Below are 14576 nucleotides of genomic sequence, written 5' to 3'. Positions count from 1 at the left end.
GACAGAGAAAATCTAAGTCATGACGGGGTCAGTGGAAGACTAAAGCACAATGATGCAGTCAGAACTCCTACAGCAGTTTAGACAAACATCAACAAGAAGTCATGAAAACACAGAGTCCCTGAGCAGACAGCCGGCTGGTTCCACTCACAGCTTGGTTCCATGTGGCAGAGCTGCTCTGCACGGTTAGATTAACCTTGCACGAGTTATGAAGTCTCTCTTCACTGTTCATTCACGTGACACACCACATGTTCACATGGTTACTGGGCCAATGGTGACTGATGTCACCTCTGTCCTTCTATTATCTAATATGGTGAGTGGTTCCTTGTTACTGTGGCTGTATGACATGATTAACTCTATCACATTAAAACAGCCTTTTCCTTTGGACCTACAGTGTATCCCACACATCTGTGTTGTCCATAACAGCAACACTGAACAGTTTCAGAAACATTCAGACCAGCCCTTCTAATCCAAGATCCAGGCCTCGTTCAAAATGACTTCAGTCACCTTTCGTACCCATTGTGACGAACTGCAGCAGGTCGTCTTGACCACGTCTAGAGCCTCTGAATTGCTGCCATGTTGTTGGCTGTGAAAAGTTTGAAAATCTCAAACATAGAAATGATCTTAAGAGATCAACAGTTTATGTACCAGGACCTAAACAAGTTTACTCTGTTTACTGGAAGTTGGTACATTTTAACATGTCTGTGGGGATGGACTGTTTTAAAGCTAGACTTAAGTGGCCGCTTGAAGAACTGCAGTTTTAGGAACATCCATGAACATAAGCCAGTTTGGGCCATCATGTGTTGTCACAATAAGCTCTTGTGCTGTTAACACTGTTCTGATGGTACAAGGTGGTTCCAAGCAAATGATGAATAAAAGCACTTTTTGTAGTTATTCTCTCAGACTACTGAAATAAATATGAAATTATATATTCATATTTGAAATTTTAAATATCTGAATTTTACTCTTCTTCAGTTAACATCAAATGAATGAAAGGTGAGTGTCCATCACTGAAGGTCTGTATGGTCATTCATTCCCTCCAGCTAGCCTCCAGCCCCCGGCCTGCTTGCTACCGTCCTGCTAGCCTCCAGCCACTGGCAAAGCATTCTGGGTATCACTCCTCTTTATCTCTTTAGTCTTATCACAAGAAACATGACAGATTTTGCACAAGGTTTGTTTTTATCTTTCAAATTGCACTTTTGTTTCTGTACTTATATTTTATATTATACTATTGTTTTTACTATGCTGAACGCATGTATACTGCTGGTGCAATAGCAAAATTTCCCAACTTGGGGTGAATAAAGTACTTCTATTCTATTCTGTTCTATAAAGAAGCATGGAGATCACAATCTCCAATCTATGGATGTTATAAATTTTGTCATCCCTAAAGTACGAAGTGAAATGGGCAAGAAAACATTTAGGTGTCCAGCATGTACTACTTAGAATAAATTACAATCCTAACTTCAACTTCAAGCCCTTGTTATATTGAATGAATTTAAAGCTTTGAAGAAATCCTTGCAGTCTACCTCATGTGTGTGCAAGTGATTCAAGTGAGCAAGGTTTTAATGTTGTTTACTGTTTTTCATATAACTATGCTGCTGCCCTCTTGGCTAGGTCTCCTTTGAAAAAGAGATCAATTGTTTATAGATGTAAACATGGTTCTATGAATAAAGTGAACCTGCAACCCTGTGACTACAACCCTCGGGTCAGGAGCATTCCACAGTATATGAATGATGCACGTACACACCCACCCTCTTTCTATCTACTGGGCAACACCTAGCCAATCACCAAAAGAGACTTTATTCATAGAACGGTGTTTACATCTGTAAACAATCATTCTATTTCATATCAGTAAACCTGTAACCCTGTGACAACAATATGCAAAATCAGGCCTGCCCACTGTGGACTCACCATAAGACCCAAACAGATTGTTGGTGGAACAATGGCACCGAGTGCTGTCTATGTATGACCAGAGGGCCCTCACGGGACACAAACAGTGAAGTCTTTCATCCTCCCCCATATGGTGTGGCAGAGGATAAAACGGCTCCAACACCAGGCAACCAGAAAAACAGTCTTCAGGCTGAGAAGGTGAAGGTCCAGACCAAACAAGGGTTCAAATGGAGGCAAGCAGAGCACCCTCAGGACCGTCCTAAGATTGCAGGAAGGGAGCAAATGTCCCTTTCTGGGGCGCTGACTCCTCACACCTCTCAAAAACTGGCAAGAGGATCTGCTCCCGGAGTCAAGCCATCACATCTGCCATGAGCAGTAAGGGATACACCACCCTCTCAGAACACCACTCACCCTCCACTTACAGGCATACAAGCTTTGATTGGAGGGAGCCCGTGAAGTCTGTAAGGTGTCCACCACATCATTACTTAGCCCAAGATCATGCCAGCGGCGCCGTTTAAGGGCCACACATGAAGGCTCAGGGACTCTAGCCAAGGGTGCCACACCCCGCCTTGTGCTTGCGACAACAAGTCTAGCCTGGTGGGAAGCCGCCATGGACACCCGTCCAGCAACTCCTGGACCTCGGCCATCCAAGGCCTCTGCAGCTAGTTCGGGGTCACCAAGAGCACACAAGCCTGCAACAGCCTCACCCTATAGAGGAAGACTGGGAGCAGAGAAAGTGGAGCGAAGGCATACAGCAACACTTGAGGCCGTGGAAGGCTCAGTGCATCGGTCCCCAATGGTCCCTGTGGGCCGTGCCATTGGACAATGGTTGTTGTCCGCCATGGCAAAGACATCCACCGAGGCTCGGCTGAAGCAGCACCAGATCTGGTGAACTTCTTGTGGATGTAGGTGCCAATCGCCAGGATGAGGGCGCATCCTTGACAACAGGTCTGCTGCTGCAATTATGGTGCCTGGAAGATAGCAGGCCCTCAGAGACATTCCCTTCGACTGAGCCCACAAGAGAAGCCGCTGCACTGTGGCGTGCAAGATTAGTGACCTCAGACTGCCGTGGTAGTTGATGTAAGACACCACCGCAGTGCTGTCTGTCCTCACCATGACCTGCCTGCCCTGTAGAGCTTGCAGGAAGTGCCTCAAGGCAAAATACACCACTTCCATCTCCAATCCAACTTTATTTATAGAGCACTTTAAAAAAAACAAGGTCAGCCGAAGTGCTGTACACAGCCAAACAAGAGTAGATTAAACCACAAATAAAATAAAATAAAATAAATATTAATTTAATAAAACACAGGAATATAAAACAGTACAGTAAAAACACCAGTCAGGAGTAAGAACAATAAAACAAATAAAAGTCAACAACTTAAACTGAGTTAAAAGCTGAAGTAAAAAGATATGTTTTAAGTGATAAAAGCATAAAAGAATCAATCTGTCTAAGGGGCAAAGGCAATCCATTCCACAGTTTAGGACCCGCAACAGAAAACAAATACGAGAATTTTAAAATCAATACGAAAACAAATCGGGAGCCAGTGCAATGTAAATTTGATATGTAGTGGTGAAGACACTTCGTCACTCCCCGAGTGACAGCCTGAGTTCTGCTCAGCGTGTCATTTCTGTCTCTACATGCTCATGCACTTCTCCGCTGTGCGCGTTAAAAACTGTGTAAAGCACAGCACTTTCTGTTGGAAAGTTATTAGCAGCCTAGCCATGCTGGTACATTGATGGAATTTCAGGTGCTGCATGATCTTTGCGCACGTAGCAGTGCTCCGTCAGAATATAGTCCCAAAATACATCAAAGTAGGAGATTGCCGCGTGATAATCAGCACTGCCATTTGTGCTCGCTGTGAATACGCAGGTCCCATGAAGGACTTGGAATTGTTTTCTTGCTAGTTGAATAGAACACCTGTTCTCAGTAGCTGCCCTCACTGTAAACAAGCTGTGCATACGCCTGACTCCCTAACATGTCTGTATGCTATAAGGGGCAACAACACATCAGACAGCAGTGTTTATGTTTCAGGACAAGTAACATCTTAATGTGACTGTTCTAAAGGAGGCCCTGTAAGTTTACTGTCACCTTTCCTTTTTTAGATTAAAGGCGATTATAGGTGCTACTATTTTTACATGTAAATAGCCCATAAGGTTAATAAAGATAACATTTTGTTTAGCTTTCTATTCAGGATGTTTTGTTATGTTCCTAATGTTTGACATGCAATAGCTGAGCCAGTGAACAACTTATTTTCATGTTGAAGAAACCTACATATTTTATTTGATTTCTATTCACAACTGATTTTGTTATACTACATAAATGTCAATGTCTGAACTGTATCCCCAACGGTACAGCGAATCACTTTTACTTATTCAGTAAACAATATTTAGCTTTAAATCTTAGTGCAACTGAGGAAAATTTAGGCCCAGGAAAATCGCCGCTTATCGATTAATAGTTAAATGATCGGTAAGGTCATTACACTAACAATTCATTAATTAATTGATAATTTGCATCTCTACCCTGGGTCATTTTGAGATTGGCACCGCTGGTTTAAGGAATCCACAGCAGAGATGGTGCATGAGAACAGGTCTGATGGTCTGATCTCTGATCCCATAGATCAGAGAGCTCAGACATCTGGGAAACAGGGAAACACATACATACAAAAATACATGAAGGCGCGTAAGCACTATCTTTGTTAAAATTCCTGAAAGCGCCATGAGCAGTGGGTTGAAGATAGTTGAGAATAGAATGAGGCAGAGCTGCACCAGATGCAGCAGCAGAGTGTTACGAGCTTTTCTGGCAGAAGCTTTGTCTGTGGAGGCCGACCTGGCTGCAATGATTACACCAAAGTAGGAAAAAGAAATTGCAACACCAGCTGATACAAACAGGACACAAATGAAGGCTCTGTCATAATCTTTAGACCGAGGTCCAAGAAGTATGTATATGCTAGAGCACATGTCCTTCATCTGCAGACTCTCAAGGTCTTCAAAAGGAAATTCTAACAGCAGCAGAACCCGAGTGAGAACATTTAGAGAACTGAAGGCCCAGATTACAACGATGGCCACACCTGTGTTCCTGATGGTGATGATGGTAGTGTGTCTCAGTGGGTAACACACAGCTACATATCTCTCCAAAGACATCACCAACAGTGTGAGAGGAGCGATTGTAGTGGTGAAACTGGCGAGCAACGTGAGGAAACCACAGACAGGATACGACAGAATTAATCTACTCGCAGCAATCAAGTACAATAAATGACTGAGAGCCATCTGAACAGTGTCTGCAAACAGAAGGTTATACAAGAGAACATAACGAGAGGTCTCACAAAACACTGGCTTACTCCTCAGTGTGAACAACATGGTCACATTGATGAAGAGGAACACACACCATGGCAGCGTTATCACAGCGGCTGCAGTCACTTTCTCCTGTACCTGGGTCTGTAGTACATCTGTAATGTTAGTCTGAGATCCAGATGTGTCTGACATGACAGAGAAAATCTAAGTCATGACGGGGTCAGTGGAAGACTAAAGCACAATGATGCAGTCAGAACTCCTACAGCAGTTTAGACAAACATCAACAAGAAGTCATGAAAACACAGAGTCCCTGAGCAGACAGCCGGCTGGTTCCACTCACAGCTTGGTTCCATGTGGCAGAGCTGCTCTGCACGGTTAGATTAACCTTGCACGAGTTATGAAGTCTCTCTTCACTGTTCATTCACGTGACACACCACATGTTCACATGGTTACTGGGCCAATGGTGACTGATGTCACCTCTGTCCTTCTATTATCTAATATGGTGAGTGGTTCCTTGTTACTGTGGCTGTATGACATGATTAACTCTATCACATTAAAACAGCCTTTTCCTTTGGACCTACAGTGTATCCCACACATCTGTGTTGTCCATAACAGCAACACTGAACAGTTTCAGAAACATTCAGACCAGCCCTTCTAATCCAAGATCCAGGCCTCGTTCAAAATGACTTCAGTCACCTTTCGTACCCATTGTGACGAACTGCAGCAGGTCGTCTTGACCACGTCTAGAGCCTCTGAATTGCTGCCATGTTGTTGGCTGTGAAAAGTTTGAAAATCTCAAACATAGAAATGATCTTAAGAGATCAACAGTTTATGTACCAGGACCTAAACAAGTTTACTCTGTTTACTGGAAGTTGGTACATTTTAACATGTCTGTGGGGATGGACTGTTTTAAAGCTAGACTTAAGTGGCCGCTTGAAGAACTGCAGTTTTAGGAACATCCATGAACATAAGCCAGTTTGGGCCATCATGTGTTGTCACAATAAGCTCTTGTGCTGTTAACACTGTTCTGATGGTACAAGGTGGTTCCAAGCAAATGATGAATAAAAGCACTTTTTGTAGTTATTCTCTCAGACTACTGAAATAAATATGAAATTATATATTCATATTTGAAATTTTAAATATCTGAATTTTACTCTTCTTCAGTTAACATCAAATGAATGAAAGGTGAGTGTCCATCACTGAAGGTCTGTATGGTCATTCATTCCCTCCAGCTAGCCTCCAGCCCCCGGCCTGCTTGCTACCGTCCTGCTAGCCTCCAGCCACTGGCAAAGCATTCTGGGTATCACTCCTCTTTATCTCTTTAGTCTTATCACAAGAAACATGACAGATTTTGCACAAGGTTTGTTTTTATCTTTCAAATTGCACTTTTGTTTCTGTACTTATATTTTATATTATACTATTGTTTTTACTATGCTGAACGCATGTATACTGCTGGTGCAATAGCAAAATTTCCCAACTTGGGGTGAATAAAGTACTTCTATTCTATTCTGTTCTATAAAGAAGCATGGAGATCACAATCTCCAATCTATGGATGTTATAAATTTTGTCATCCCTAAAGTACGAAGTGAAATGGGCAAGAAAACATTTAGGTGTCCAGCATGTACTACTTAGAATAAATTACAATCCTAACTTCAACTTCAAGCCCTTGTTATATTGAATGAATTTAAAGCTTTGAAGAAATCCTTGCAGTCTACCTCATGTGTGTGCAAGTGATTCAAGTGAGCAAGGTTTTAATGTTGTTTACTGTTTTTCATATAACTATGCTGCTGCCCTCTTGGCTAGGTCTCCTTTGAAAAAGAGATCAATTGTTTATAGATGTAAACATGGTTCTATGAATAAAGTGAACCTGCAACCCTGTGACTACAACCCTCGGGTCAGGAGCATTCCACAGTATATGAATGATGCACGTACACACCCACCCTCTTTCTATCTACTGGGCAACACCTAGCCAATCACCAAAAGAGACTTTATTCATAGAACGGTGTTTACATCTGTAAACAATCATTCTATTTCATATCAGTAAACCTGTAACCCTGTGACAACAATATGCAAAATCAGGCCTGCCCACTGTGGACTCACCATAAGACCCAAACAGATTGTTGGTGGAACAATGGCACCGAGTGCTGTCTATGTATGACCAGAGGGCCCTCACGGGACACAAACAGTGAAGTCTTTCATCCTCCCCCATATGGTGTGGCAGAGGATAAAACGGCTCCAACACCAGGCAACCAGAAAAACAGTCTTCAGGCTGAGAAGGTGAAGGTCCAGACCAAACAAGGGTTCAAATGGAGGCAAGCAGAGCACCCTCAGGACCGTCCTAAGATTGCAGGAAGGGAGCAAATGTCCCTTTCTGGGGCGCTGACTCCTCACACCTCTCAAAAACTGGCAAGAGGATCTGCTCCCGGAGTCAAGCCATCACATCTGCCATGAGCAGTAAGGGATACACCACCCTCTCAGAACACCACTCACCCTCCACTTACAGGCATACAAGCTTTGATTGGAGGGAGCCCGTGAAGTCTGTAAGGTGTCCACCACATCATTACTTAGCCCAAGATCATGCCAGCGGCGCCGTTTAAGGGCCACACATGAAGGCTCAGGGACTCTAGCCAAGGGTGCCACACCCCGCCTTGTGCTTGCGACAACAAGTCTAGCCTGGTGGGAAGCCGCCATGGACACCCGTCCAGCAACTCCTGGACCTCGGCCATCCAAGGCCTCTGCAGCTAGTTCGGGGTCACCAAGAGCACACAAGCCTGCAACAGCCTCACCCTATAGAGGAAGACTGGGAGCAGAGAAAGTGGAGCGAAGGCATACAGCAACACTTGAGGCCGTGGAAGGCTCAGTGCATCGGTCCCCAATGGTCCCTGTGGGCCGTGCCATTGGACAATGGTTGTTGTCCGCCATGGCAAAGACATCCACCGAGGCTCGGCTGAAGCAGCACCAGATCTGGTGAACTTCTTGTGGATGTAGGTGCCAATCGCCAGGATGAGGGCGCATCCTTGACAACAGGTCTGCTGCTGCAATTATGGTGCCTGGAAGATAGCAGGCCCTCAGAGACATTCCCTTCGACTGAGCCCACAAGAGAAGCCGCTGCACTGTGGCGTGCAAGATTAGTGACCTCAGACTGCCGTGGTAGTTGATGTAAGACACCACCGCAGTGCTGTCTGTCCTCACCATGACCTGCCTGCCCTGTAGAGCTTGCAGGAAGTGCCTCAAGGCAAAATACACCACTTCCATCTCCAATCCAACTTTATTTATAGAGCACTTTAAAAAAAACAAGGTCAGCCGAAGTGCTGTACACAGCCAAACAAGAGTAGATTAAACCACAAATAAAATAAAATAAAATAAATATTAATTTAATAAAACACAGGAATATAAAACAGTACAGTAAAAACACCAGTCAGGAGTAAGAACAATAAAACAAATAAAAGTCAACAACTTAAACTGAGTTAAAAGCTGAAGTAAAAAGATATGTTTTAAGTGATAAAAGCATAAAAGAATCAATCTGTCTAAGGGGCAAAGGCAATCCATTCCACAGTTTAGGACCCGCAACAGAAAACAAATACGAGAATTTTAAAATCAATACGAAAACAAATCGGGAGCCAGTGCAATGTAAATTTGATATGTAGTGGTGAAGACACTTCGTCACTCCCCGAGTGACAGCCTGAGTTCTGCTCAGCGTGTCATTTCTGTCTCTACATGCTCATGCACTTCTCCGCTGTGCGCGTTAAAAACTGTGTAAAGCACAGCACTTTCTGTTGGAAAGTTATTAGCAGCCTAGCCATGCTGGTACATTGATGGAATTTCAGGTGCTGCATGATCTTTGCGCACGTAGCAGTGCTCCGTCAGAATATAGTCCCAAAATACATCAAAGTAGGAGATTGCCGCGTGATAATCAGCACTGCCATTTGTGCTCGCTGTGAATACGCAGGTCCCATGAAGGACTTGGAATTGTTTTCTTGCTAGTTGAATAGAACACCTGTTCTCAGTAGCTGCCCTCACTGTAAACAAGCTGTGCATACGCCTGACTCCCTAACATGTCTGTATGCTATAAGGGGCAACAACACATCAGACAGCAGTGTTTATGTTTCAGGACAAGTAACATCTTAATGTGACTGTTCTAAAGGAGGCCCTGTAAGTTTACTGTCACCTTTCCTTTTTTAGATTAAAGGCGATTATAGGTGCTACTATTTTTACATGTAAATAGCCCATAAGGTTAATAAAGATAACATTTTGTTTAGCTTTCTATTCAGGATGTTTTGTTATGTTCCTAATGTTTGACATGCAATAGCTGAGCCAGTGAACAACTTATTTTCATGTTGAAGAAACCTACATATTTTATTTGATTTCTATTCACAACTGATTTTGTTATACTACATAAATGTCAATGTCTGAACTGTATCCCCAACGGTACAGCGAATCACTTTTACTTATTCAGTAAACAATATTTAGCTTTAAATCTTAGTGCAACTGAGGAAAATTTAGGCCCAGGAAAATCGCCGCTTATCGATTAATAGTTAAATGATCGGTAAGGTCATTACACTAACAATTCATTAATTAATTGATAATTTGCATCTCTACCCTGGGTCATTTTGAGATTGGCACCGCTGGTTTAAGGAATCCACAGCAGAGATGGTGCATGAGAACAGGTCTGATGGTCTGATCTCTGATCCCATAGATCAGAGAGCTCAGACATCTGGGAAACAGGGAAACACATACATACAAAAATACATGAAGGCGCGTAAGCACTATCTTTGTTAAAATTCCTGAAAGCGCCATGAGCAGTGGGTTGAAGATAGTTGAGAATAGAATGAGGCAGAGCTGCACCAGATGCAGCAGCAGAGTGTTACGAGCTTTTCTGGCAGAAGCTTTGTCTGTGGAGGCCGACCTGGCTGCAATGATTACACCAAAGTAGGAAAAAGAAATTGCAACACCAGCTGATACAAACAGGACACAAATGAAGGCTCTGTCATAATCTTTAGACCGAGGTCCAAGAAGTATGTATATGCTAGAGCACATGTCCTTCATCTGCAGACTCTCAAGGTCTTCAAAAGGAAATTCTAACAGCAGCAGAACCCGAGTGAGAACATTTAGAGAACTGAAGGCCCAGATTACAACGATGGCCACACCTGTGTTCCTGATGGTGATGATGGTAGTGTGTCTCAGTGGGTAACACACAGCTACATATCTCTCCAAAGACATCACCAACAGTGTGAGAGGAGCGATTGTAGTGGTGAAACTGGCGAGCAACGTGAGGAAACCACAGACAGGATACGACAGAATTAATCTACTCGCAGCAATCAAGTACAATAAATGACTGAGAGCCATCTGAACAGTGTCTGCAAACAGAAGGTTATACAAGAGAACATAACGAGAGGTCTCACAAAACACTGGCTTACTCCTCAGTGTGAACAACATGGTCACATTGAAGAGGAACACACACCATGGCAGCGTTATCACAGCGGCTGCAGTCACTTTCTCCTGTACCTGGGTCTGTAGTACATCTGTAATGTTAGTCTGAGATCCAGATGTGTCTGACATGACAGAGAAAATCTAAGTCATGGCGGGTTCAGTGGAAGACTAAAGCACAATGATGCAGTCAGAACTCCTACAGCAGTTTAGACAAACATCAACAAGAAGTCATGAAAACACAGAGTCCCTGAGCAGACAGCCGGCTGGTTCCACTCACAGCTTGGTTCCATGTGGCAGAGCTGCTCTGCAGGGTTAGATTAACCTTACACGAGTTATGAAGTCTCTCTTCACAGTTCATTCACGTGACACACCACATGTTCACATGGTTACTGGGCCAATGGTGACTGATGTCACCTCTGTCCTTCTATTATCTAATATGGTGAGCGGTTCCTTGATGTTACTGTGTTCGAAATGACTTCAGTCACCTTTCGCACCATTGTGACGAACTGCAGCAGGTCGTCTTGACCATGTCTACGTGACTAGATCCACTGAATTGCTGCCATGTTGCATCTCAAACATGGAAATGATCTAAAGAGATCAACAATGTTTATGTACCAGGACCTAAACAAGTTTACTCTGCTGGAAGAACCACAGTTTTTGGAACATCCATGAACATAAGCCAGTCTTGGCCATCATGTGTTGTCACAATAAGCTCTTGTGCTGTTTCTATTTTTCTCATGGTAATCAGTTCCAAGCAAAGGATGAATAAAAGCACTTTTGTAGTTCTTCTCTCAGACTACTGAAATAGGGAAATAGGAAGGGAGAGCGTAGAACTCAACACAGTCCTGGATGAAAGGCCAATAAACAGATTATTATATATGTGCCATGTACAAGAAAACAGTGAGACAGGCAACTGGCAGCTCACCTTCCATTCTGAAGTATACATTTCAGAAACATCCCTTACAATTTATTAGTTCTGTTATATTTGTCATACTTAACCCAAAACTGTAACCTGTCCTCATATACATGCAGTAAATTTGTAATAAAGCACAATTTCACAAATTAATCATCTTCAAATCACACTGGCAACCACATCCAGTCAGGCTATTCCACATTTAGCACGGTGCGGATAAAATATGAGAATATGAGTATTTTCAGTGAATTATCAGCTAACAAGCTAACAGCTCATTTAATAGCCACAAACTGTAGGATGACGATGAAACCATTAGTTTGTTTAGTGTTGATTATGTGTGTCCACATTTGATGTAGATCTCTGTCTTCCATCTTACATATGTTGCATGTTAAACATAATATGTTATGATCCTAATCTTACTATACAGTTGAAACCAGAAGTTTACATATACTGTATAAAAAGACACACAATATTCTCACTTTCTGACACTAACCAGATCACATTTTTCCTGTTTAAGGTGTTTTTAGGATTACAAAATTATTTCCATTTGCTAAATGCCAGAATAACGAGATTCAATACAATGTTTGTAGTATTTTATTGAAAGTCATATTTTTATATACATTTCATTAGTATTTGGTACAATTGCCTTTAAACTGTATGACTTGGTTTAAACGTTTTGGATAACCTTCCACAAGGTTTTCAGAAATCTTTGGCAGAAATTTCCTCCTGACACAACTGGTTTAACTGAGTCAAGTTCGAAGGCCGTCTTGTATGCACATGTCGTTTCAGCTTTCCCCAAATATGTTCAATAGGATTTAGATCAGAGCTTTGTGATGGCCACTCCAAAACATTAACTTTGTTGTCCTCAAGCCATTTTTTAACCAGTTTGGTTGTTTGCTTTGGGTCATTGTCCATTTGGAAGACCAATTTCCAGCCAAGCTTATCTTCCTGGCAGATGGTTTGAGATGTTGCTTCAATATTTCCACATACTATTCTTTCTTAATGATGCCATCTATTTTGTGAAGTGCACCAGTCCCTCCCGCAGCAAAACAACCCCACAACATGATGCTGCAACCCCCATGTTTTTCAGTTGGTGGTTTTCAGGCTTGAAAGCTTCCCCCTTCTTCCTGATAGTACCGTATGTTCCTTATGGCTCGTTACCACCAAGCAGTACAGTACAGTACGGTTCAGTTCGGTACGCAATTATTTGTGTTTCCATGGTAAGAAATTCTGAAGTGTACCAAAATAAATCTGTCCTGTCTCCCTCTTCTCCTCTCTCTCTCTCCTTCATCCTCTCTGTCCTGTCTCCCTCTTCTCCTCTCTCTCTCCTTCATCCTCTCTGTCCTGTCTCCCTCTTCATCCTCTCTGTCCTGTCTCCCTCTTCTCCTCTCTCTCTCCTTCATCCTCTCTGTCCTGTCTCCCTCTTCATCCTCTCTGTCCTGTCTCCCTCTTCTTCTCCTCTCTCTCTCTCCTTCATCCTCTCTGTCCTGTCTCCCTCTTCTTCTCCTCTCTCTCCTTCATCCTCTCTGTCCTGTCTCCCTCTTCTCCTCTCTCTCTCTCCTTCATCCTCTCTGTCCTGTCTCCCTCTTCATCCTCTCTGTCCTGTCTCCCTCTTCTTCTCCTCTCTCTCCTTCATCCTCTCTGTCCTGTCTCCCTCTTCATCCTCTCTGTCCTGTCTCCCTCTTCTCCTCTCTCTCCTTCATCCTCTCTGTCCTGTCTCCCTCTTCTCCTCTCTCTCCTTCATCCTCTCTGTCCTGTCTCCCTCTTCTTCTCCTCCTCTACCCGGCCGACTGGCAGCAGGAAGGTTCTTCCTTAAGTTGACGGGTCCTGCTCAAGGTTTCTTCCTCTTAAAGGTACTTTTTCCTTACCACAGTGCTCTTAAGGGGGTTTCAGGCTCTCGGTCTCACGCAGTTTAATCCGGTTTAATTTCAGAAAGTGATAAGAAAAATATTGTGTGTATCTTTATACAGTGTATGTTAACTTCTGGTTTCAACTGTAATAACAAGAGATAATGGCATTGATCAGGGCCCGAGCACGAAACGTGCGAGAGACCTATTGAAAGACAAGCGTTTATACTCGACAATTGTTCCGCCCACGGTATCACGAATTTCACCCCCTGACCGTGCTCAAACACTTACCAAATTTGGCACAAAATTATCCCCCGAGGAAAATCGCGTGGCTCTACAGCGCCCCCTAAAGTGTGAAAATATTCACCGCAATTGCTACAGACTTGAAACTCGGTACACTGATGTATCGCCTTGTGACAAGAAAAAAAAGCTCCTTGGACGAAAATTTCATGACGTACAGGAAGTCCACCATTTTGAAAAACCATGTCATCTTCCAATTTGTACTCCCCGCACTTTTGCGAACTCCTCCTAGGGGAATTGCTTGATAGGGCTGACATTTGGTGCGCTTGCCCTTAAGGGGTTAGGAACTAAAAGATATCTGATACTCTGATAGATTTTGTCACATGCTTCTGAAGACATGGCTGAGCAAAAGCACCAATCGATGTAACACCATGTGGGCGGGGCAACGCCATGAAGTTGACCCTTCTTGACCTCAGCCCCGTGCACCTTTTCATATCACCCAATAATATGCGGGCATGGCCACATGGCTCGCTAGCGCCCCCTACAATGAGATCTGAGTCCCTGTTTGACCTACAGGCATGAACATTGTCACTTGGAGGTTTCCTCTAAAACGCACATTTTGAAAAAACTGCGCCATTTTGTAATTATTTACTCCCTGCACTTTTACAAACTCCTCCTAGGGGATTTGTCCAATCCGCCTGAAAATTGGTCTGGTTACTCTTAACGCTTTATGGACCAAAAGTTATCAAAAACGCAACACTTCGTCAAATGGTCTGGCTGTGGCACTGCCACAAAGGTGACTCTTCCCCAACACAGGAAATATACGTTTTTGTTGCTGTATCTCCCACATACGTCATCCTATGTGGATGAAACTTAGTCATGCTGAACATCTGACTGCACGCATTGATATGCTAATATGCTACAGTCACTTCACCACCTAGTGGCCGGAGGACCTGTCTTTTCTATAT

At 43.3% G+C, this 14576-nt stretch overlaps 2 protein-coding genes across 2 annotated transcripts; both read right to left on the bottom strand.

Moving 5' to 3' along the window:
- Nucleotides 1-4413: 4413 nt before the first annotated feature.
- Nucleotides 4414-5370, bottom strand: LOC114446425 (odorant receptor 131-2-like). Its single transcript, XM_028422064.1, has one exon. The coding sequence runs from the start codon at nucleotides 5368-5370 to the stop codon at nucleotides 4414-4416; it is 957 nt and encodes a 318-aa protein (XP_028277865.1).
- A 4413-nt stretch (nucleotides 5371-9783) lies between these two features.
- LOC114446424 (odorant receptor 131-2-like) lies at nucleotides 9784-10737 on the bottom strand. The gene has a single exon (XM_028422063.1). It carries the CDS (start codon nucleotides 10735-10737, stop codon nucleotides 9784-9786), a length of 954 nt encoding a protein of 317 aa, XP_028277864.1.
- Nucleotides 10738-14576: the final 3839 nt, after the last annotated feature.

Source organism: Parambassis ranga, chromosome 14 (assembly GCF_900634625.1).
Source record: "Parambassis ranga chromosome 14, fParRan2.1, whole genome shotgun sequence".
Taxonomy (NCBI): domain Eukaryota; kingdom Metazoa; phylum Chordata; class Actinopteri; family Ambassidae; genus Parambassis; species Parambassis ranga.
The sequence above is the reverse complement of the archived record's forward strand: the minus strand, read 5'-3'. Positions and strand labels throughout refer to the sequence as shown.

Excerpts from the sequence above, each read along its gene's own strand:
- LOC114446425 (XM_028422064.1), bottom strand. The coding sequence starts at position 5,370 with ATGTCAGACACATCTGGATCTCAGACTAACATTACAGATGTACTACAG.
- LOC114446424 (XM_028422063.1), bottom strand. The coding sequence starts at position 10,737 with ATGTCAGACACATCTGGATCTCAGACTAACATTACAGATGTACTACAG.